A 23,316-nucleotide genomic window follows, 5' to 3' on the forward strand; every position below is an offset into this window, starting at 1 on the left:
TTAAAGTTTGGGGGAAAACCTTGATGATGTCAGTATGGTTGCATCATGGAAAGCATAGGATTGAGGGTTTTGGGGGCTTGACCCATACTAAGGATTTGAAGTCAGGATATTTTAGCCACTGCTGTTTTGACCATTATTTTTTCTCTGGCTGAGTCCACCAGCTTTTTTGGAGGTGCAATACAAAATGGCTCAAGTCCACCAATTGTTTTTGACTCTTTACTTTGATAGATACAACAGAGACAGAAGTGGGATGAGAGTAACTTTATGGGATTCAAACCTATGGACCTCACATTAAATTCTAGCCTAGTGTTGCATTAATTCAATGAAGCTGAAAGTCTCAACATTCAGTCCTATACTTAGATAAAAAAATGAAAATACAAGATTTATGGATGTTGCACGGCTTACAATACATCAAGACCTCCCAACTCGAGTCAAAATCCAGCCCACAATGAGAGGCCGTCTAAATTCTTATGTTTCAGACTAAACAGTGCTCTTTTTCCCAGCACCCTAGAGAGAAACACAAAGAAACTGAGAACTCTCTCACACTCTATCTCTCCCGACCTCTCAGTCTGTACTTATACACACATTTTTCTAGTGTGACATTTGATTAAATCACACTAGAGGAAACAAAAGACAATAGGATCGTAAATCACATGAATCTACGGGCCCCCTACAGGTGCAGGTGACATCTGACCCAGCTGAGTCGAGACACTGGTGAAGTAACCAAAATAGTGTTGCTTTCTGTAACCTAAAAAACTGAACCAGCAATTGTACAAGTTACCCAAATTCTACTGACGACATGTTTGAAATGTGTGCAAAACAGTCTTCCCTAGATGTCTGAGCGAGAAAAGATTGAGCAAGTGCAAACATATTTCAGCAGCCACTCCATCATAGTTAATTAGCTCTGTATCCGCCCTTACCCAATGCTACACCACCCCTCCTGCTCCAATGCATTTGCTAAAGGCAAAAATAGGGGATTCAATAGTCTATGGCTGGGTCTTCTCTTGGGACATTCTGAACATTCCTGCTATTGTTGTTTCATTACCAGGCTGAGGGTTACCCTTGCCATTCACAGGGACTGACCTCTAGACTCACTGGCGGTGCTGCTGGTGACCATGCTCCTCAGACTCGAACGATAGGAGCTCTTTCTTTTGCAGAACTGGTGCTTGTACGCCTATAACTCTTGTCAGTGCAATTCTATTGTGCATATAATGCACTTTTTGAATACTTTCTAAAATGAGCAAGTCTGTCCACAGCCCTGACGGGGCACGGCCCAAAAAATCTTTAGGAACTACTCAATACTTCATTTGAATGGCCGAGGGCCGACATTATACAGCCACTGGCTGCAAGCTCAATTGTCGCTGCTCTTCCTGGCTGTGATTGGTGACGCTGTGGCTGTGGCTATGGTTTTTATTACTCCTACTAACATTAGCCAAGAAAGTATAGTTAAGCCACTTGAGCTTTTTGCTATGGATTTGAAAGACCACAAAACTATAAAAAATGATTCCACCCTTTAGTTGCAGGATATTGTAGTGCTCTCCAACAATGGGTTTGTCCAGTTCATAGTGTTGGACTGTGCCTTCTTCCTGTACTCAAAGAGTGCATACTCAAAGAGGTGCAAAGAAAGAGAGACATCTTCAGAATACTATCTTTACAAAAATAAGTCCTCATTGGCAGCTTTCTGTTCTTTGTTGGTATCAGTTGTTCAACTCCCTCTTCCTGTTCCTTTGAGCTCTTTTATTCCTCAGCTTTCTTATCTCTGCAGTTGGTTTCCCTTGTTTTAGGGATGTGTACTTACTGACGCAATCACATCCTCTGAGGAGTAATGTTTTTTGTTAATTCTCTTATTCCAAGAGTTATCTGTGCTTACGGTGATCAATGGCAGTTCCATGAGGTAGGTGTGTGTGTGTGTGTGTGTGTGTGTGTGTGTGTGTGTGTGTGTGTGTGTGTGTGTGTGTGTGTACATATGTGTGTGTGTATATGTGTGTTTGTATGGGAGTCTCTGTGTGTTAAGGGAGGAGTGCAGCTGCAGCTCCAAAATCAAGTCCTTTCACTGTGGGATGGATATGAGAAGGAGGGGGTCCTCCACTTCCTGTGTGCAGTGAGGTCACACAAGTGGTTCACAAATTGAGATGACACAGGTTCACAGGTTGCCATGAATTCAAGGTAATGAAAGAGGGGGTTGAGAGTATAAAGACAGATAAAAGCCCTAGAATGCACTTCATCGTGTTTTGTTTCAGTCTGCAGAACTTTGCAAAGACATGCAATATTTCAGCACATCTAAAATGCAGCTAATGGAGGCCAACTGAGCTCTATTATCCTATTTGCATCCATCTTAGCTTGAATGGCTCATCAGCACAGCATGGTACAGTGACTCCTGACTATGAGGCATGCTTTCATCCTGAGCCCTTTAATTTCCCTACCAGACTGCAAAGCTCAAGCATAGTTTACTGTCTACTGTGCAAGGTAAAATAGCAAAGGGTATTTTCTAACAGTCGTATGTTCTTGAAGAAGGCATAGTTAACTTAATTTTGTTCTATAAAGTATTAGGATACCTTTTTTTAATATAAATTATATACAGTATGTTTCATGAATAAAATATTACATTAGAAAATGTGCTCAGTTATCATTTGTGTCATATCTGCTCAATATTCATGTTAAGATTATTCCACAACACGGTTCATAAATTAAACTGTGGCAAGTAGCAATTCTGTGTTAGATGTATGTCTGCTTAGAAATGTAATAAATAAACCATGTTGAAATTAATCTTTAAACATTAATGCTATTTTTAAATTCAAAGTGTTTGCATAGACTAAATAGATTAGTTTGGCCCTTGTCCAATTTCAGAGATCAGTGTATCTGTTTTTAAGAGCTCGTCATATCATTTCTCAACAAAGCTTAACATTTGCCATAATACTCAGAAAGGCGTGTCACTTTAAAAAGAGATACCAAGCTCACTAACACAAGTATGACATATGCTGTTGATTCAAATTAGCTATTTTTTCAGTCACTATTTTTGTGTGCATGTGTGCACAGGTGTTCATGGGTAAGTCTGTGCACGTGTTGGCTCAACAGCTGGGTATGGGAGATGAGAGTGAAAGGATGGGGGCGGGTCTCAATTAATTTCTTTAAGAGGTAACACACAAGATGTAAAAACATGAAGCCCTTAAAAAAGCCAAGTTAATGCTCTCTATTTAAGCCCTCTTATCATCAGCTCCATGGTCTTGGGTTCTTCTGTCTTTCTTTTCCTACAATACCGCAGAATAAATCAAGAATGTTACAGAGTTCATACTGAGCACAATTCCACAAATATGTATTTATTTGTCCAAAATATGCTAATTTGGCACCCGATCCCACGGGCAGTAAGTTGAGTAGCATGGTCTAGTTCTGGGGAATAAGGCTCTACTAAAAACAAAGGTGGTGCAATAAAAACAATAGGGCTTCCTTTTTCTGTAAACAAACAACACATTTTGTATTCCTTTGGACGAGATATGAAGCCACTGATCTTTTGTTGGCACTCAAAGACGCTTCCTGCTCTCCTCCAGTCTTTCCTTGACTTTAAAAGGAGTGGAAATTAACTCTTAATTGCCTCTCCTTTTATAGTAAACAAAATACTTTTCAGATAGTTATTTAAACCAACAGACTGCAATGACTTGAGGGGGACTGGGATCTTTGACAAACCATTTATTTGATTCATGATGTGAATTCATCAAGGATATTTCAGCAGAATGTAATAAGAAGTACAAGTTGACTTTGAACACATTAAAGAGTCCCTCTTCTTGCTTTAATTTTGCAAAACCTCCCAACCACACACACTCTACCGCATGCACACCCAACCCCCACCTCCTTCAAAATCCCCCACTTTCCAGTTGCAGTGACAGGTGGCTCTTGGGGGTTTGGGTGAACACAACAGCTGCACAAAGGATCCCCATTGGGGTCCTTTTGACGGGGTGTCCCCTCTCAAGCGTGCCGATCAGCCCCTGGACCAGCCCCTGGCCCAGCCCCCACCTTGGCAGATGCTCTGAGAGATCCACAGGTGGTAGCCGAGAAGACACTCTGCAGTACTTAAAACACATAACACATATATAACACATATCCTTGTTTATTTGTAAGTTTTGAACTAGGTTATCTCTGATTTTACAAACATTTAAATATATGATTATATGTCTTGGGTGGAGTAATTTTTTCCCCACAAACATCCACCCTCCATAACAATAACCTCGCTGACAGGACAATCTAGTGTTCTCTTTACACTGTTTATAAATCATTAACAGTGCATATAGTTGAGTCCCACTGACAGTGAGAAAGCTGCCCTGACTTAATAGCAAAGCATGCTGACACACACCCTGAAAAGGCATGCGTGTAGTAGAGGGCACCCTTACTCCTTTCAAAATGACTCAGAAGGATCTTCATTAAAGGGACCCCAGTGGTATTAGGGCAATGTTTACTGGTTTCTGTATTTATGTGAAGGAAAAGGAGAGGTCGTCTGCACACTGATTAGAACATGCCACCATACTTTTTGAAACAAAACTTGAAGCCTGCTTTAGGAGACTTTAAAGGCTGAAACATTGCTTCAACAGTGTGTTTGGGAAGTTGCAATGTCCATTGTGCGATTCATCCAGAGTAAACAAAATGCTTTTTACCTTATTATTTCCCCAACAAAAATAAGAAAAAGTAGGGTATGCTGGAGGATTTTTAACAGTGGAACCTCACAGCAATCTTATGTTAATTGAATACACTAGTTTTTCATATTTAATAGACTTGCTGATCTTTACTCGGTACTTTGAGCAGTAAAGGCAATGAGCTAAACATCGCAGACAATTATTCCAAAGGAAAGATTTATATTGAGTGTGAACTGTGAACTGGCTGGCTGTAAGAGCATTGCACTTTTGCGGGTGGAGGAAACAATCAGAACGGACGGGGGGAACTATTTACTCACATTTGTTATCGAAGTTGATTGATTAAGATTATAAAATAGCCGTATTAATATCTTGCAGACAGTGCATATGTCTCCCATAATGTTACATCTAGCTAGTATATCATATAAATACCATAGGTAGCAACCACACACCCCTCTTGGTAAATGGTACGGTCCGTTAAGGCGAGAGACCGTATGCACTAGCAGAGCATCAGCTGTGGTGTGTCGGAGAAGTGAGAAACTTCCCTCACTCCTCCGCGCAGGCTTTCTTTTTTTTTTTTAACAGGATTCCTTCATTTTTTCTGTAACTTCTCTCAGGAGCAACCGGCGGGTACTGGCTGTGTTTGTCTTTGGGGTGTTATTGTATCCTATCTCTGGTCTATCCGGGTGCTCTTTCCTGCACCGGCTCGTCCAGGACATTGGGTGCAACCGGAGTGACTCCACCAAGTTTCCCCCCCACCGCGCGCTGCCTGAGGAATGAGAGGACTGCCGGAGAGGAAGAGCCGAAACTCGCCTGTTTGAATGAACAAAAGAACAGAAAGCGAGACTATTGCCGCCGAAATGGAGGAAAACACTCTGCCAGGATCAACACGTAAGTCTTAATTCATTGTAGGCCAGTCTACCTTGAGAGTGGAATCTGTCTTAGTTTTTTTTTGAAAGACACAAGTGCTTTGTCATTCACGTCCTTTTATCACGTTGTAACCAACTAATTAAAAACGTTGTCTCGCCAGTGCTACTTTGTAGGCTCATTTAGAGTTATGAATAATCCATGAGGAGGTGCGGGTGCGCACAGTCCCCAAATCATGAAGCTATAACACAAACCGCGTTGTAGTCCACAAGGTTAACACCTAAACCTCAAACCAGATTTTAATCTCGATCTAATCAATGAAAGATGAAAGATGATGATGACCAGTTTGCAGACCTTTTTGGTGAGAACATCTACACACACTGGCATGATCATTATTAGCTGACTGCTTATGGCTGTCTCTTAAAAAGATGTGTTGCCATTTCTTTCGCACAGAGCTCAGGGGGTTATAACAACACACGTTGCTCGATGAGGTAATCTGACGTGTAGCACCCCATCCCCCTCCGTGTGTTGTGTTTATCTCACTACCAACATGATGCAGTCACAGGCGGCCTGGCACCCCTTCCCATCTCCTCTTTGCTTCTATCAGCGGATGTCTTCCATATGCAGTGAATAGTTCTCCAACATGCACAGGTGCATTTTCCTTCCTGCTGGTGCAGAGTTGCATCAACAAACTTTTGAATCCAGGAACGTTCTAGACAAGAAGCTCAGCTCACGGACCAAAGTGGAGGATGAAGAGTCCTCCTCATCCTACGGGCCAGATCCGGCTTAGTTACTGCATTATATGTGAGATTACGAATATGTGATCGTGCATGTTTAAGGCCATTGTCATGTCAGCAGGTAGGGACACATGTCCCAGTTTGAGACCAGATGAAACATCCACGGTGGGAACCTGCCAGAGTGAAGTGGTTCTTGCAAGACACCCAGCGTTGGGTCAAAGTTTGAATCACCGTGTCTAAGCGCTGTGCGTTGACGCGTCTGGAAATGGAAGGGGACACACAATGTGACCTCCTCCTTCTGACAACAGAAAAATCCCTTTCTGCTGACAGGGGGCTTCTCGGAGGAAGATCAGCTTGTTTTGGATCTGCATCAAGCGGCGGGAGGAGAGACGTACTCCACCCGTTCCGTGGGAATCTTGACCATCCGACCGGAGTGTCTCTAAACGGCCATTGGTCTGAATAACATCACATATGAAGTGAAAGGCTGTTATAAATGCTGCGACTCATGGCAGAAGCACTGACAGCGGGGCTTGTTGTTTCATGTGATTAATTTACAGTTTGGCAGCCTGACCGTCAGGCTTCCCATGCTTACTGAGAATGATCAAATCTCTCTTCTGAATATCACTTTATCTCATCATGTTGCTCATGAGGAAGATCTTTACCTTCACGATACAGAGACATGACGCTCTCCTTCGAAGGGGAGTACACCATCACCTAAAATGTTTGATAAAAGACATGTTTACTTGCCATATCGGCTCCCATGAATGTGGGTTTCCCATGTAAGACATCCGTGATGTGTACACCTCACCTGGAAGCAGCAGGGCAATTAGAAAAGTATTATCCTTTTCTAGAAACAGTCACTGAAGAATGTTCTTCGTCTGTCCTGCTTGAAAACTATCGCTTGGACTGGGGCTGTTAAAGCCTGGCCCAGCATTGTAAAAATCTGCTGTCTGGGTTTATGGAGAATATCTTCTAATCCACCTTTTCTTTGCACCGGCTTTCTTCTCTCTGTGCTCTCCATCCCTTTGACAGTCTGCTCCGTTTGGTCGTCATCACTAATTTCCGTGCCTGAACAGCTAAGGTGTGACCAGCAGAGATGAATAGAAACGTTTATTTCTCCTTCTTACGGTTTGCCTTTTTTCTAGCCTGTTCACACCCTACTGGAATTTTCATTGTTTCTTTATCTGATCTACTTACTGTAGGAGCAGGATCTATTGTGCAGAAGAGACTGTGGCGGTGCTTTAAATTGTTAATGAGCCATTATGCAAACTTTGTTTTATGCAACAACAAAAAAAGACAAGCTGCTTCACTACAGTGATACTGAGGATAAAGAGCCTCCACCAGCCTTGGCTGCAATGAACAGGATCAGTCAGCTACACATCTTCCGCCGCAGGAGTTGTTATGTAATCTGTGTGTGTGTGTGTGTGTGTGTGTGTGTGTGTGTGTGAGTGTGTGTGTGTGTGTGTGTGTGTGTGTGGGGGGGGGACGGGGACGTGCAACCCCGTCCCATTTTTGGAGAGAGCTGCGTTAGTGTCTTTGTAAATTAGCAGTGGGCAGGATCCCATGGGCCCTCTTAGATTCACTGTCTAATAATGGAGCCTGATAGCAGCCCAACATTTTTCTTGCCCAGGATTAAGTGTGTGTTGTGTGTGTGTGTTATAATGAGATGTTTTCATGTTCTGCAGGAGCTAAATTAGACTCCGACAGGTTAGCAGCGTGTGAAAGCACTCATGTGTGAAATGTATCATCAAAAGAATGATTGAATGTTTGTGAATATGAGCAGTCATGTACTAATCATGTATTTTCAGAAGTGCAATCATGTTGCAAGCTACTGTAACTCTGTGTACGTAGTTATGACGCTTACTGTACAGTATATTATATACAGTGTACAGAATATTAATTATTTCTGTATCTGAGGGAGAGAAAGAAGAAAAAAAAGATTCTTCTTCATATTATTGGGAGATGCACACAAAAGGGGCCATCCTATGTGTGGGCTCAATCCTGTATAATCCATTTAATTCAGTCTATGCGGCTGCAATCACAGATTACTTTGTCAATCAAATGGCTTTTTTTCCCAGGCATGCATATCTAATAGGATTAAAGTAACTGAATCATTATATTTTACCAGACTCTTTTACAAGATAGAACTTTTCTTTTGGTGTGTAGATTAATTGATTATTCCTCTAAAGCTACTTGGGGCAGCTTGTTGATGTCGTAGAAGACTGGGGGGGCTTCCCAGTTCTTACATTCAGATATGCTCAAAGTCCAAATTCAGCACATTTTGTAGAAGGGACTCAGGCTTGTCCCTATGAAGTTGGGGAGAGAACGGAAAAGAACAGAAACATCTGAGTCGCAAAGAACCGACTGAAGTCATGCCAGCACTGTGGCGTTGAGGTCTGCTTTTGAAACTACAGTGCAGGTTTTAGACGGTGACACATTTGAGCTTGTTTTGGCTCGTCTGTACTCCAGTTTATTAGATCGAAAAATAAACATTGACTGCGGTTGAAAAGCTGAGTTGCAGCTTTTGAGGGTGTTCACATCATATTGGTGTTGGATCATATTCTTTTGTTTGTTTCTTCTTCTTTTTTTTTGACATTAGCCCTGTATTTGAACAGCTCAGCATGACAATAATATGACTGCAATTTGGTCACCCAGTATGGATTTAAACAAATTTCAAGGTGTCACTTAAACTGCAGAGTCACTCGGGGTTGGAATCTTTTGCCGTCTCACGATTTGATGCATTACGATTCTCGGGGCCATGATTCTATTAAAAATGTGTCCTCCATTCAGTGCTTAGGGATGCTAATTGTATGATAGCTTTTATATTATATTTTATACTATATGTATGATCTAGCTTTTATATTTGCTATACAAAGTTGTTAATGGCTTATCCATATATTTGCAAGCTTTCACATGTTTGTGCCTGTGTACAAGAATCATGATGTGAAGCATAAAAAATAAAAAAAAATCCAAACAAGAGAAGACTTGAGCTATAAAGTCAAAACCAGAAGGTGAGATGCTATAATGTCAAATAAACTCATTGAACTCCCTCAACTCCCCACATAGAGGACGCATTACATCAGTGCCGCTCCACTCTGTAACGCCCAGACGGTGTAAATCACACCGCCCGGACTCAGACCTCTCATGAGGTAATAGAGGAAGATCCCTAGCCCAGCACTCTGGAAAAGCAAATAATGTAGAGCCTTACCATAAACCAGCACTCAAAGTGGGCAAACGCTCAGCCTTTGCAGTATTGTATCCAGAAATGGTGACTGAAAGTAGACAATCTGTGCATGCAGTTCCTTCTGACCTGATGTACATGAGGTCCTTTTTAATTCTGGATCTCCTGTTTATAATGTATTAGGAAAAACATGACAAATACAGTGTTTACCCTGAAAAGATGGATTAAGGTAGGATTAGAGCTGAATTTGCCATCACTCAAATCACCTCTTATCAAATAAAACCACAAGGTAGCTTAAATATGGCAAAGGATGTCTGTGAGCTCTCGCCTTGTAAATACTTGTTATTGTTACTCAAATGCTGATAAATAACAATGAATCGCTGCTTGCTCGTGTTGCCTACACCTGGTGCATTATGCCTGGTGATGACATCTGTAGTCATTCACTCACTACAGCCTCATTACGTGTGTTATTAGTCACACTTAAGATGACCGCGGGCCACGGTTAATAAGCATTAGACCCTGAAATGGGACAAAGACACTTGTAACTTCACATTTTGCCCCAAGAACGTGTCGGGCTTCTAGTGAATGCGTTTGAAGAATGACTTCATGATGTCTTCACCACTTCAACTCTTTGGGTCTTTTCTCCATAATGATACCATTTGATATATAATACAGTTGATCATTCAGAGAGCTATGACTTGTCAAGGACCACCTGTGATGACTTTGAGCTCAAAGACTTAAAGCTGGTAGCAGAAAGCAGAAGCATTTGGCGATTTAGTAGTTGTGTTAACACATGTGTGTTTAGAGTATATAGGATAATTGTTCTGTGCAAAATGTATGAACTCCCAAATTAGCTAAAACTGCATGAAGGGAGTTTGAAAGAATAGCGGGATATTTATTTGATGCCAATATAAGGTGTTAGATAGCTTTAGAGGTGTTATTTGGTGGACTTTGTTACCTTTTAGTTTCCAGCATGTACACCACGCTAAGCTAACTGGCTTCTTGCATATCTATCAGCAAGCCGGCGTATAACCCCATTTCCCAAATGACAAACTATTCCTTTTGTAATTAAAATAAGCAGATTGCTTCAAAGGCACAGGGCAATACATTAATGCACCAAAGCATAATGAACCAGTAGGCTTACGTTGCATATGTTGTTCAAGTTATAGGACCATGGAGAGGCAAGGCCACCTTATTTTGCAAGCAATTTGCAAGGAAAGTGCTTTCCACATGTATATATGCATTAAAACCATGAAATAAAAAAAGTACAGTTTAAGACAACGAGACAAAGATTAACAGGCTAGAATATAGGCCTTTGGTCCAAGAGGCTGCAAAGCTGCAGCAGCTGGGTAGGAAGAAAGTGACTGAACGCCAAATAAATATGCCGTTCTTGCCACTAACCCCTCCGCACTAAAAGCATGGGAAGCCCATGAAACATACACATGCTATTTGGAAGGCATCTGCTCTTCCTTACCCTCCTAATGTCTTTTTAGTTTTGACTGTGACACACCGAAAGAAGCCAGATGATGCAGTGTGGCCTAAATTTGTTGTCGGTCAGCTGTGCTGCCCTTCTCCCTGGGACACGAGAGGAAGGACATGGGAAGGGAAGTCTTGTTTTGGACTGCGTCGCTTGTTCCTTCCACCTCCACCAAGTCTGAAAATATCTCAGACGGGCTGCTGTGTGCTCTCTGGCCGTCTGAAAGTACCAGTCACCAGACCTATCCGCTAATATTAGACCGGTCCCCAAAGGGCATCTTACACTGTGAACACATCTTGATCGCCCTTCACATTCCTTGGCAGTGCACCATTTGTATTTCAGAGCCATTATTTGATCCTTTTTCACATTTGTTGTCGTTATTTTGCCTGCTTTCTAGGAAATGTTCAAATCACTGCAGTTTTCATGCTTTTGGTGATGGATTTGGACCGCGTCGCTAAGGGAGTAGGAGAGAACATTTGGCATCGTCATAGTTACCTGTGATTATGAAACCCATAATTGGAGCCTGTTGCCAGCAGAAAAGTTCTGGGTTTTTCTGTGTGTAGGGAGACAACAATCCAGTTGATGACTACTGTTGGGTGTAATTGTATGTTGAACAGGCACAAGATTACTGTCCGGGCCAGATTTTTGCTTTAAGTAATGTTTTACGAAAATAACCAAATACCAAAACGATAAACACAGCTCAGTGAGCTACTGCAGACAAGGACACACGCACACAGTCACAACTCTTTAAACAATTTCACCAGATAGATGCATGTCCTGTATATACTGATTCAGCCCAGTGATGCAGAGAGGGATCGCTCCACAAAAAGGGAATTTAGCCTGCCACACAGATGGAAGATTAATAGAGGGGATTACAGATACCTGAGATCTTTGCAGTGGCATTGATGACCAGTCGGACAAAGCTTTGCGAGTGCTTTTCCTGGCTTTAACCCAATATGGACATTTTGGTGTAAGCCTCCCATTGGTCAGAAGTTACATTTCTTGATCATGTTACTCTATGAAGCATTGTTCTTCTAATCAGTCGCAATTTGGCATATTTTGGTTTCCATCCTGACAGTGACGGGGGACCAGAAGACCCCGCCATTGAGATCAGTGGGAATTAATCCATGCTGTCACTTCCCAACCCCCAAAAGGGACGTTGAGAAGGTTGTTAGGAGCGACTGCCTGGTATGCTGATATACTTCATCCAGTTATGAATGGCGGCTTGTGCGGCCCAGATACTCCTCCTCCTCCTCCTCCTCCTCCTCCTCCTCCTCTGATGTCATTGAAAAAAGCTTGAGTTTGGCGGTTCTTGACACTCTTCCCCCACCACTGGTCAGACTGTCTAAGTTACTTATCCCTTTATGTAGGAGTGCGATGCTGGCAGCAGCAGATGCAGGGTCCCCAGGGAGCTGCCGCTAGGTCAGATCAGCAGAGCCTTTCATCAGCGCGGTGGTTTTGGCACATACGTTGATGCAGCACCACCTAAATGCCAGGCATTGTTCTCAGCCTGGGCCAGGTGATGGGACGAAAGCTGTTGTAGTCACCGACGGAGACATCGCTATTCACTGGACGATCGGCATGCATTTTAAGAGTCTTCAACTTCAACCACTTTTTACTTTATAAGGCAAACATCTGCTGTAGCCTGATGAGTAGGTTCATCAGTGTAACTCAGATATCTTTGACCGTTCAACTAATGCAGTTTAGCGCTGAATCAATTAGTCGTTCGAGGAAAAAATAATCTTTAACTATTGTGATAATTGATTAGTTGTCTTTTTTCAAGCAATAATGGCAAACATCCCATGGTTACAGCTAAAAGTAAAGTAAATAATAATAAAAACTAGGGTTTTGACTGTTGGTCAAATAAAACAAGAAATTTTAAGATGTCAGCTGAAGCTCTGGCAAATTATGATGATGCAAATTTAATATTTTCTTGCATTTTATAGGCTAAATGATTATTGGTTAATCAACTAAATAAGTAGACGGATGCATCAATAATGAAAATGGTCATTAGTTCCCGTGTGTGCTTTCTTAGTTGTATCATGATCACAATCAACATAAAAACATTTAGAATGGCGATTAATCATTTAAATTGTTACCAAACACTAACAAAATGTTGGTTCCCAATTTTTCCGCTTTCCAGCTTTTTCATATCATTATTAATTGAATATATTTGGGCTTTGGACTGTTCATCAGATAAATCGATAATCAAAATAATCATTAATTGCATTAAGCTCAGTTTTTGTGCAGAATATAACGATGTGTTCACTTCCTCTTTAAAATTGTAGTCCTCTGTTGTAAGCACATCTAATGAAAACTTTGGTCTCTAAACACACACACACAAGGCCTGGTTTGGCATGGAGTCGGTGCTTGTTGTTTACACTGCGCTTCCTGTGTGTCTGGGCCCCCTTGCCCTCTTACATCACCCTATTCGGTGCAAGAGGGACACAACCGGGGGGAAGGGGCAGCGGGTTAGAGGGGTAAGCGATGAGGTAGTTCATTAGTCCCCATGGCCCATCCCAAATGAGATGCAGATCCATTCTCTGTGTGTTTCCTGAGTTCCTCTTTCCTTTTCTGGGGGCTGCTCCGCCCTTTTCCCTTTCCAGTCTTTTGGTTTCACACTCCGGGGTCTCAATACCATTTCCTCGCCTCTTGTTTGCCTCATTTCCATTTTTTCAAGAGACTGTGCTGCATCTCCGCCCTGTTTACCAAGTATTTCTTTGTAAGATTAGGCTAATCGAGATTTTGCTACTATTTGTATTACAAACCGCTGGTTATTCCTGTTGGTGGTCTGAAAGTGCGTTTCCCTCCTCGCCTTTTTTTCCGTTTGGCCGGAGACGGAGATGATGGTGCTTAAGAGTGAAGCTCTTAGCTTCATAAATATTCCATGTCTTGCCCTATATTTTACACTGCACAGTGTCTTGGCGAGACGTTGGCAGTACTCAGGGTTGCAGTGGGAATGAGCAGCGGTTGTTCTTCACACTGGGAATGTCTTCTTCTTCTTCTTGTTGTTTCAAACAGTTTCACGTTGATGTTGCTTTCTACAGCTCCTCTCAACCGAAAGTATTCTCCCAAAGCTGTTAACGAGCAAACACTGTCGTAAGAATGTGCTGACATAGTTTGCTGATTCTGTCATACAGTGAGTCATGTGTTTTGCTGTCTTGTGCCAGACACATTTTTCTTCCCCTAATGCACTCTGTTACATTGATGGACAGGTAAAAAATAGCAGTGTGGTTTATTGTCTGAAGCCTGTGCTTTATACAGTTTCCTGTCGGATCCCGTAGCCCGTATAGCTGTGAGGAGATACAAGTTCTTCCATTATAATGTGGGCACATGATTCTTCAAGAACGTATCTGTTGGTGCCTCTGCCTTTTCTTATTTGCTATATCTGAATCTATAAATATTCATAATTTGTTTTTATTGAGATAATTAAAGTGGAAAGTCTCTGCTTGTGCCCTGCAGTTGTTGAGGTGACTAAGTCTATTTCAGTGGCACAGGGGCAGCAGTGTGGATATTTATAACCTACTCTAACAAACTAATATGCTGTGAAATGGGATTTCTGCTAAATCACATTTTGTGTGGCAGTATTACTAGTTGTCCCCGTTTTAACGTGGCTCTTTACTCACAATGTCATCAGCCAAACTGTAAAGTACTAAATCCCTTTGTGGTTGCAGTTTTGGGAGTGAATGTACAATGACTCGGATGATGAGTCGGATCAACCACGATTTTCCAAAGCAACCTTTGAAATTGCACACATATTTATATTTCAAAACAAACAAGTCACTGGGCCTGTGCTAATTACCTGCTGATTCTCAACCTGCCATTCTGCTCCCACACTGTGCATGCGTGCATACACCGGAAAGGGGGTTCCTTTACTATTCCTGCAGACTTTAAAATATGTATATATATATATCTTATTACATTGTTTCACTTTTGCATGTAAATGGGCTTGACTAAAAGCCTTAGTCTTTGTTTGACACTTGCAGCTCTAGAGGCCCCTTGGGGAGACATTACAGGGCCAACTGGGCCGTGGTGCAAGGTGACGGTATGATGTTCAATCAATGATCACGCACAGCATGCTTAAGATTCCTGAACCTCCTCTGACCCACTTTGTTGGGTCTCACAGCTGTCGAATACTCAGTTGATGATAAGTAGGAGGATGGAACAAAGCAACCATGCACTGACATCACTGATTTTAAATGCTCCAACGAGTGATTTACTTTCTACCACCAGATTAGTAAGAGATTATGCTAATGATGCAAGTAGTGTGCTCTTTATAGTGGCTGTAAAGCAACAATCAAGACATTTTGATGAACACGATGATGAACCCAGATTCGTTTTTCCTCTAATTTGTTTATCAGGGATATAGGGTTTGGTTTGATTTGACAGCGGAATACCACAATAACCCAACAACTATCATCAGATTAGTGTTTGTGAGGTTATGACTAGCGTGAAGAGCACAAACACAACTGCAGAAATCTTTAATGTGAGAGAAACATGTTGGACCCCATTGCTTGAGTATACGCTGATTAAAAGCCATAGTTATTGAGGACCCTTAAGGAGGACTGGTGGTTTCAAGCGTTTGAAACGTTTCACAAATTTTTATTCTGTGTATTCTTCTCGCTTACCTTTCAACAATAAACCCGACCAAAGTGTTTTTCCATGTTCAGCCTCGATGGAGACTTGTGCGTCTCAGGAAGTTGGATGATGTGCATTGATTTATTAATATGAATAATGTAAGTGATGTCACAAGAAGGCAGTCTAATGGTTTTTGGCTGTAGTCGTCCCCTGGGTGCAGTGCCTGTGGGAGGCTGGAGTGTAAATATGCAAAGTACTTACTCAGATGCTAAAAGGGGTCCACCTTACAGTACAGACCCCCTCTGTTGTAATTGTTGTTTGTATATGGTAATGAAATAGGCAGATATTGCTGTCTCTGCTATGACTTAACACCACATGAGTACACTCTTGATAACTTTATTAGCGTGGCTAAAGTCATGTTGTTTTGTCTGTGACAAAAGCCAAAACACGGAGGTCACGGTTTGCTGAACAGATTTTGTCATTGCATTCAGTACATCTGTGCAAATATTATTTAAGCCTTCTCCTCAAAGCCCCGCACGAGTATGTCCCAATCTTGTTTGCTGTAAGGGGTCACTGTGTAGACCGTTGTCAGCCCAGGGCAGGCAGTAGTTCCTGATTTGGAGCATTACACTCTGCAGACTTCTTTGTTATTTTTATGTTAAAGGTTTTCACATTCAGTGTTCCGAGCCAAAATGCATCCTGTGCATCTTTGAGGCTTTACAAATAGATTAAATGCATTTAATTTCCCAGAACACATTTTCTTAGGGTGTTTTCTTCAATATACATTTTACATTTGTTATAGCTTGTGGTCTTCTCCCTCACTGCTTTTGCCATGGAAACAACTCCACAAGGTACCTGGGTAGTATGAATTGCAGTTGTAACGACTTAAAGTTGAAGCCATTCATCAAGCAAAAAACCCCAACAAATATGAGTTCAAGTATCTAAAAGATGATGATTTGCTGCTTTTTTTTTTTTACAAATATCATACTATATTAAATTAAAATGAAGATAAAAAGCAATTTAAAGAAGTCACATTTGGCTCTGGAAACCTGTCATGGACATTGGTCTTTTCAGTCAGGCAGGCAGTCAGAGTGCTGAATCAATCAGCCCTTGTTTTAGTCCCTTGCTACGCAGCAGCAATCCTCTCCCTCAGCTCCCATCCCATTTCTCTCCAGAGTGCTTCAGGTTTCATTGGTATTCATTGTCAGTGTCACCACCATACCAGAGTCTGTTACATTCTCGTTCTCTTCATCATTGACGTATAGATTACAGTGATTGTCGGACCAGTCGCCGACAGTGCTGTCAGCCAGCCCATTCTCCGTGGCTCCAGTTCTCAGGTGTGTGGGGGGACTTTCACAGGATGTGAGGCAACGCGACACCTGTCCATCAGAAACTGCACCTGCTCTTTCCAACTCTGGTAGCCCAGTTGTCGTGTCTGCCCTGCAGGAATTTGTAATAAAATGGTGTACTGAAACATGATTAATTCAGAGACGAGGGTGTCGTCACCTTAAAAGTCAGGATGGAACGCCTAAGTTTGTGTGTAGCATGTTTGCAGGTTTGTTTGCAAAAATGCTGCAGGGATTCGGTTGATTGCAGAAATGTAATCACATAACCTTTTCTGTGTTAGGATTTACCCTCAATAGAGTAGCATGGAGGAGCCGACAGTTTACTGGATTTAGATGGAAATGAAGATAGTTGCAAGCCCTGGGCCGGGCGCTGTGTTTTTATATGGCACTGTAGTAAACAGTTAAAATGTTTAATTAATCCCTGAATACAAGTTACTGGTTCCTGCTCTCAGTCTTTTTGTTACAAAATTGCACCTCTTCTACTTTCAGTCTATCTCGCTGCCATTCCCCCTCCTTCCTCTCCCCTGTCGCTGTCATTGCAGTGTTTTGGCCGCTGTCCCGTTGCCATGAAGCAACCACAACAATGGCTCCTCTCTGTCGGAGCGCATTGCTGCCCGAGGAATGCTTGTTTAATAGTGGCATGCTTCGACAAGGGAAACACAATGTCTTGTCTACCAGTTGAACTCTTTCATAGACTGTTACTGCCGTTCTCTCTGGTCATCAGGCTCTGTGTAACTCATGTGGGTCATCAGTAACTGCCTCCATCTGCCAGACTGATGACATCGCCTTTTCATGTGCGGAGATGAACTCAGACATCCTCAGCCACAGGGCCTAATATCTCACTGAATGCTACTAAGCGTTGTAGTTGCAGTAGTGAGATGGTTGGCCACAGCTATTCATGCAGACCGTTGTCCAGCTTTGTGTCTCTTAGTTTGATTTAGAGTTGTATTCATTATAGTCGTAAGTTTAAAACAGTGTAAAGTTTTAAGAGTTTTTTGTGTTAATGTTTATAGCTTAAGATGCACACTGTACAGTTGCATACTCTATAGAAAGGCATAATCAATTATCTTTTAAGTTGCAAAGCAATGGTCTCGCCCTCTTTGGTGCTCTTCAATCCAAACCGTTGAATAGCACAGCATTTGTAGAGTAAATCTTCAGTGCATTTACTGTCTCCGTGTGACCACCCCCTACGCTCTGTGTTGTTTTGAGCCAAAGTCTGAGTAACATACAGCATGTTGCCCCAGCGTTTACATTCAGAGACTATGCAGAAGAAACTGTGCTCAACACAGTTCCACAGGGAGCGAAGGGGTACAGTGCTGAGTGGACAAAGCCAAGAGTCCCTCCCATGAGGGTCTTTGTCTGGCTGTCAAAGCCTGGGCAAACTAATGTTTGAGTAGGAGATTCAAGTTCAGCAGCATGCCAAATGTGAGTCATGGTGCTGTAAGTAAGGCTGCTATCCCAACAAACCGGCCCGGCTATTCTTTTATCGCAGAACTTTTAAAAACCCAGAGAGCACAGATAACTTATGCGCTTGATCTGACTTCTGTTTATTGTTGTCATCAAGAAGAAGTTTGACTACTTCTGGGAAGATGATCACTCTGATTCTGTTTTCCCAAGCAGTTCAATTCACCTCAATGGAATCGTCACGATGCCAAAAAGCAATTACTGTGTTTTTGTCTGCCAGGGAGTCGGGGCCCATTTTGCTCAGGCCGTTCTGTCAATAAATCAGACGCTCAGAGTAGAAAATTACATTAGGCGTTGAGTTCGAGCAGCAGACTTGAGACCTATTTTCTTGTGCTTCTGAGCAAATGGTGTAATCTCTGCAGCAGATAATGTTGCTCCACAACTGAAGGAGCGTAGGTTGTTTCTTTGAAGGTGTTTCGTTTCATTATCTTGCTACAGTGCTGTTGTTTGAGTTATCGAATTGAACAATTTCTCAATGAAGTCTTCTCTTCATAGCCATGGACTCCTCCCCACCCATGTAGCTTGTGAGGAAGTATCCATCATCTATACTAAACTACTTCATAAGCCCAGTAGTGAAAGGAATGAAAACCAACTGGTTGAGTTCCATATGTGTGCTTGTTTACCTTTTACCTCACTCACTTGTTTCTGTTCTGTGTCTTTCTTTTCGACCAGCTTCCCACTCGGCTCTGAACACAAACCCGACGAGGCCCGACCCAGAGGGGGAGAGTAGCCCCCCGATGACGGATAACACCGAGAGGATGGCGTTTCCAGCTAGGAAAGATACAGACTGGAGATTGACAACCCCCACAAAGTCCGACGTCATTTCCCGATCACCTGCATCACCTGTCCCCAGGTTGAAAAGTGGTAAAGGTAAATATAAACTCCACCTGTAACTAATTTATTGACTTGTATGGAACAGCAAAGTGTTGTTGCTTTATGGTTAAAGCTGAATTTGACTAGACACAAAGCAGTGCTCTTATAGTGATGGAATTGCAGCTGCAATCTACTGGAGTTAGGTCAACTCTCCAGAGGCAAGGCAATGCTTCAGAAGGGGGTCTGTGAGAATGCCACAGCTTTGGGTTCAAAGATTTTAGGCAGAATTAGTTAAATATAGGCCAATGGAAAACTGACATGCACTGTTCTCTAAGGAAAAGCAGGCAACCTGAATAGGAATCCCATTTCAGTGAGCGATGCCAAGGCGGCATTTATTTTGACCCGGCAGTCAAAATTCCGCAATGCCACTTGAAGTCCGTGCACCCACTGGCTAACTGCACATGCAAACTCTAAAAAATGTTTGAGGGTTTTGGGACTGTAAGCCTCTTTTCTCTCTCCACATTATTCTTTATCCATTAATCCATTCACTGTGGTCATGGTCTTTATTCCCTTTGCGTGAGGTGAAGGGGATAAACCCCCAAAAGCTCCAAAATGCTCCCAATACTTCCAGTTCGGATGCCTTGTTATGACCTTAGCCCATGTAAGTTATCTCAAGACTTTATGATATTCTATATTTATTTGCCAAAGTCTGGTCTATTTTTGAGAAACATGCAGTTGAGTCTTTAGTCTGCTGATTCCAAAATGACACGCGCTTCCCTTTTGACATTCCAAGTTCCTTTTCCGCTAGTTTTGTAAAGCTCTTTACTTGTGGGATGTTTAGCTCAACCCAGAGGGATATTATGAAGATGAAAAGCACTCTGAAGCCACTTAATTAGTAAAACAAAATGGTGAGGCTTGTAGTTCAGCTGGGAACTGCCGCTGCTGCTGCTTCTGGGGATGCTCAGTTGTGTTTTGTCACATCTCAAACCTTTTTCTGTGAACGCAGTGAGTCCAAGAGAACCTCCTCACGAAGGTCGTGTCAAGTAAACGCGTTCTTTGTCGCTTGTCATCTCTGTCTATTGAATTTGCACTATGAGGCCTGCACGTCACACTATACATTATCCCCTGCACTGCTCTTATTATACTTAAATTCAGAGGAGAACAGAATAACACCGAGCAGACATTTAGAGTGTGTGAACATCGCACCTTGCAGTGTTTGTTGGGCCAGTCTGTTTTGTGTCTGGAAAGCTTTGTGCATGTGGCGTTATGATTAACACGGTGGGGGTGAGTTGGAAACGGGGGCACATCACACCGACCAGCACCGTACACATGGGCCACAGTCCTATAAATATCAAAGTGGGTCAGAGGTTGTGCTTTGGGGAGGCTGCACGGCAGATTGTTTTCATGTTTGTGATTCACGCCTCCTCCTATTAGACATCGCTGAAGGATGAGTTCCTTTTGTGTTTGATGATGAACATCTGGTTTGTGAAGGTTGAGGGGGATGATGTTGCATAAAGACTAAAGAAAGATCAAGACTGCCAGTGCTTGACACGCTGCAGGAATGCGGTAATCATATTGTATCGTCCCGAGGGCAATAAGACAATTTATATCACCTTTTTATTCATTACTATACATTGTTTTTTTCTTCGATTAATCGATGAATTACTTCTTTAGAAATGCCCATCACATGTCTTGTTTTTTGTCAACCCACCGAATAAATTCAGTTTACAGCAATTATTCACATTTTCTAAGCCTGTAAGCAGTTAATTTGTGCCGTTAATGCTTGAAAAAGATACTTAAACGATTTATTGATTCTCCAAAAATTCTCTGCATTGACTAATTGATTCATTAAATAATTGTTTCAGCTCTGGTAGTAAAATATTTTTTATTGAGATATCATTTGGAAAGTCAGAATGACATTATTTCCCCCAGGAAGTAGAACCAGCTCTCATGAAAGGATGCCGTTGGAATTGTTGAAATGGCACAGTTGCTGTTCCCTTTGGCTTTTTTTTACCGAGTCCTTCCACCGGGGTATTTGGAAGGAATGTTATGTGTGAACAGACATCAGAGATGTCACGGAGAGAAGAGATGCATGTAAGCGCCCCCCTATAGTCAGAACACATCATAGTCAAACATCCACATGGCATTGGGGATTTAGTGAGCCTGCCGCTTGCTTCAGGCTTCCATGAAGATTTTTTTCTTCAAACATTTTGTTTTTTTGATCGGCTTCAGCCGTTTGTGGACGTTGACAGTTTCCTGTCATTGTCTCGTGGCTTACGTTTCCCAGTTGTGACTTTTCAGAGTAAAGGTTCCACCGTGATGATTTTTTTTACAGCAGTGACGAAAATATTTAATCATATATTTATGTTTATTGGAGGGAGGGTGCGTTAGTGTTGCCTCAGGTCAGTTTTGGGTTGAGGGAGGTTGGAAAGGTTACTGTTCAATGGCACAAAACACAATATTTTACAGATAATAGCAAATTTACAGAACTTTGAATGTAACTGCAGTGCTTTGTTTACAAAATACTATTTTAGATTTATAGAATATTAAGAAGACGTATACTATTGTCTTGTTGTCCCGTAGTGGATATGTATCATGTGTGGAATTAGACTAAATTATAAATGATCTGTTCTCAAGGAACGATACCACTTAGAGCTTAACTAACCAGTTTTTAGTGCTAAGAGCCTTTTAATCTGTATAAGTATGTTTTGACTCTCACTCAAACATTCTTAATTATTTAATTTCTCTCAGGTTTCAGAATATATAATATTGTGTTTGTTTTTACCTGCAAGGAAACGTAAAACAATGTCAAGATTAATGAACTGTTTTTGTTTTTATAAATGCTGTGTGGCTGAGATCTGATGGGGGTGAATGGACTGGACAATATGACACCTCTTTTTTTCACATTCTCTTCCTCTTTTTCTCCTTCTCCATCCCAGACATGATAAAAGCAGAGGAGAGGCAGAAGCTTGCTAAGGAGCGGAGAGAGGAAAAGGCCAAATATCTTGGTAAGTTGAAAGAAAGGGTTGGGAGGACAAGTCCATTACATAGGAGGAGAGCTCCCCCTAGTGTTGGGGTGAAAGCTGATGTTGGTTTACACTTGCAGCTGTGTTGCTACTAGGTTGGCTCCAGGCTGCATATGGCATGCACATGCAGCACAGAGAGGATTAAAGGGTAGTCTGGGCTTCTGTATAAAAGTGGGTCCGGACCTTTTGAACCCGCCTACAGTTTCTGTCTGATATCTGACAAGAAAAGTGACTGAAATCAGCAAAAGCCAAGCCACCATTTTACCAAAGACGAGAAAGTTTTCATTTTCTATGTGCATGCTAAAATGCGCTGTGTGTCAAAATGTGTATTGTTTGTTTGTTTGACACGTTAGCACTTAAGCTCACTCTGCACTAAGATGTATGTTAATGCCATATACATGGAGTAGAGATATTCCTCACATTAACAAAAAATGGAAATGATAGTAACCGTATGTGTTCATAAATTCAATGAACTTTTTACAGTGTGATGAGTATCTCTTATGACTTTTAATGTTATTTGAAATTAGTTTGCAATCGCACAGAAAGCTTCTACATTTTATCCCAACTTGAGTTCATGCAATGTGATCAACATTTCCTGACGGCCTGTTACTAGGTTAAGATAACGATGAACATGGCTGCACTTTTTTGTGTTAAGTTGATATTGCATCTCTTTGCCCAAGTCTTTATTTTCCATTTACCACACGGCTGTCACTTTTTCACCTGGCTCCGCGCTGGTTATGCACTGCTTTGCATGACTGACAGTTGCCTCTGTCTTCTCTCTCACTCCCTTCCCCTCCCTGCAGAAGAGCTCAGCTTGTTACAAGGTAAGCCACTCACCTATGTGTATGTGGTGGTGGTGATTGGTGACCCATTTTGATTATTGTCATATGTTGATGTCTCAATTTAATGAAGTTCAGTAGTTTCAACTGGAGCTGGGCAATAAACTGAAAACGTACCAATATACCGACATTAGTCGTTGAAGCTTTTGAAGAACCATCCCCTAAAAACACATATTGAAGAGGCCAAGATGGAAGGTAAAAAACATTTTTGAAACTTTATTGTCAGTTTTATCATTATCTACTGTGAATACAAAGAGTCACAATATTGAGTTTTGTTCACATTGCCCAGCTCTAGAGTGGTTTCGTCCATTAAATCCCCTGTCATGGTGTCCTTTTTTTAAATTATGGTTGTTTCATAGAAATTTCAAC

The 23,316-nt window shown here is 41.8% G+C and overlaps 1 protein-coding gene across 1 annotated transcript in view; it reads left to right on the forward strand.

The window, feature by feature from the left end:
- Positions 1–5,399: 5,399 nt before the first annotated feature.
- map7d1a (MAP7 domain containing 1a) overlaps positions 5,400–23,316 on the forward strand; it is a 37,955-nt gene continuing 20,038 nt past the window's right edge. Inside the window, exons 1-4 of the mRNA XM_079227036.1 lie at positions 5,400–5,510; positions 18,942–19,133; positions 22,022–22,090; positions 22,912–22,932. Coding sequence (XP_079083162.1) covers positions 5,441–5,510; positions 18,942–19,133; positions 22,022–22,090; positions 22,912–22,932 — 352 coding nt within the window. The 5' untranslated portion in view covers positions 5,400–5,440. The remainder of the gene's footprint in view (positions 5,511–18,941; positions 19,134–22,021; positions 22,091–22,911; positions 22,933–23,316) is intronic.

This window comes from Taurulus bubalis (genome assembly GCF_910589615.1).
Source record: "Taurulus bubalis genome assembly, chromosome: 12".
In the NCBI taxonomy this organism is placed as follows: Eukaryota; Metazoa; Chordata; class Actinopteri; order Perciformes; family Cottidae; genus Taurulus; species Taurulus bubalis.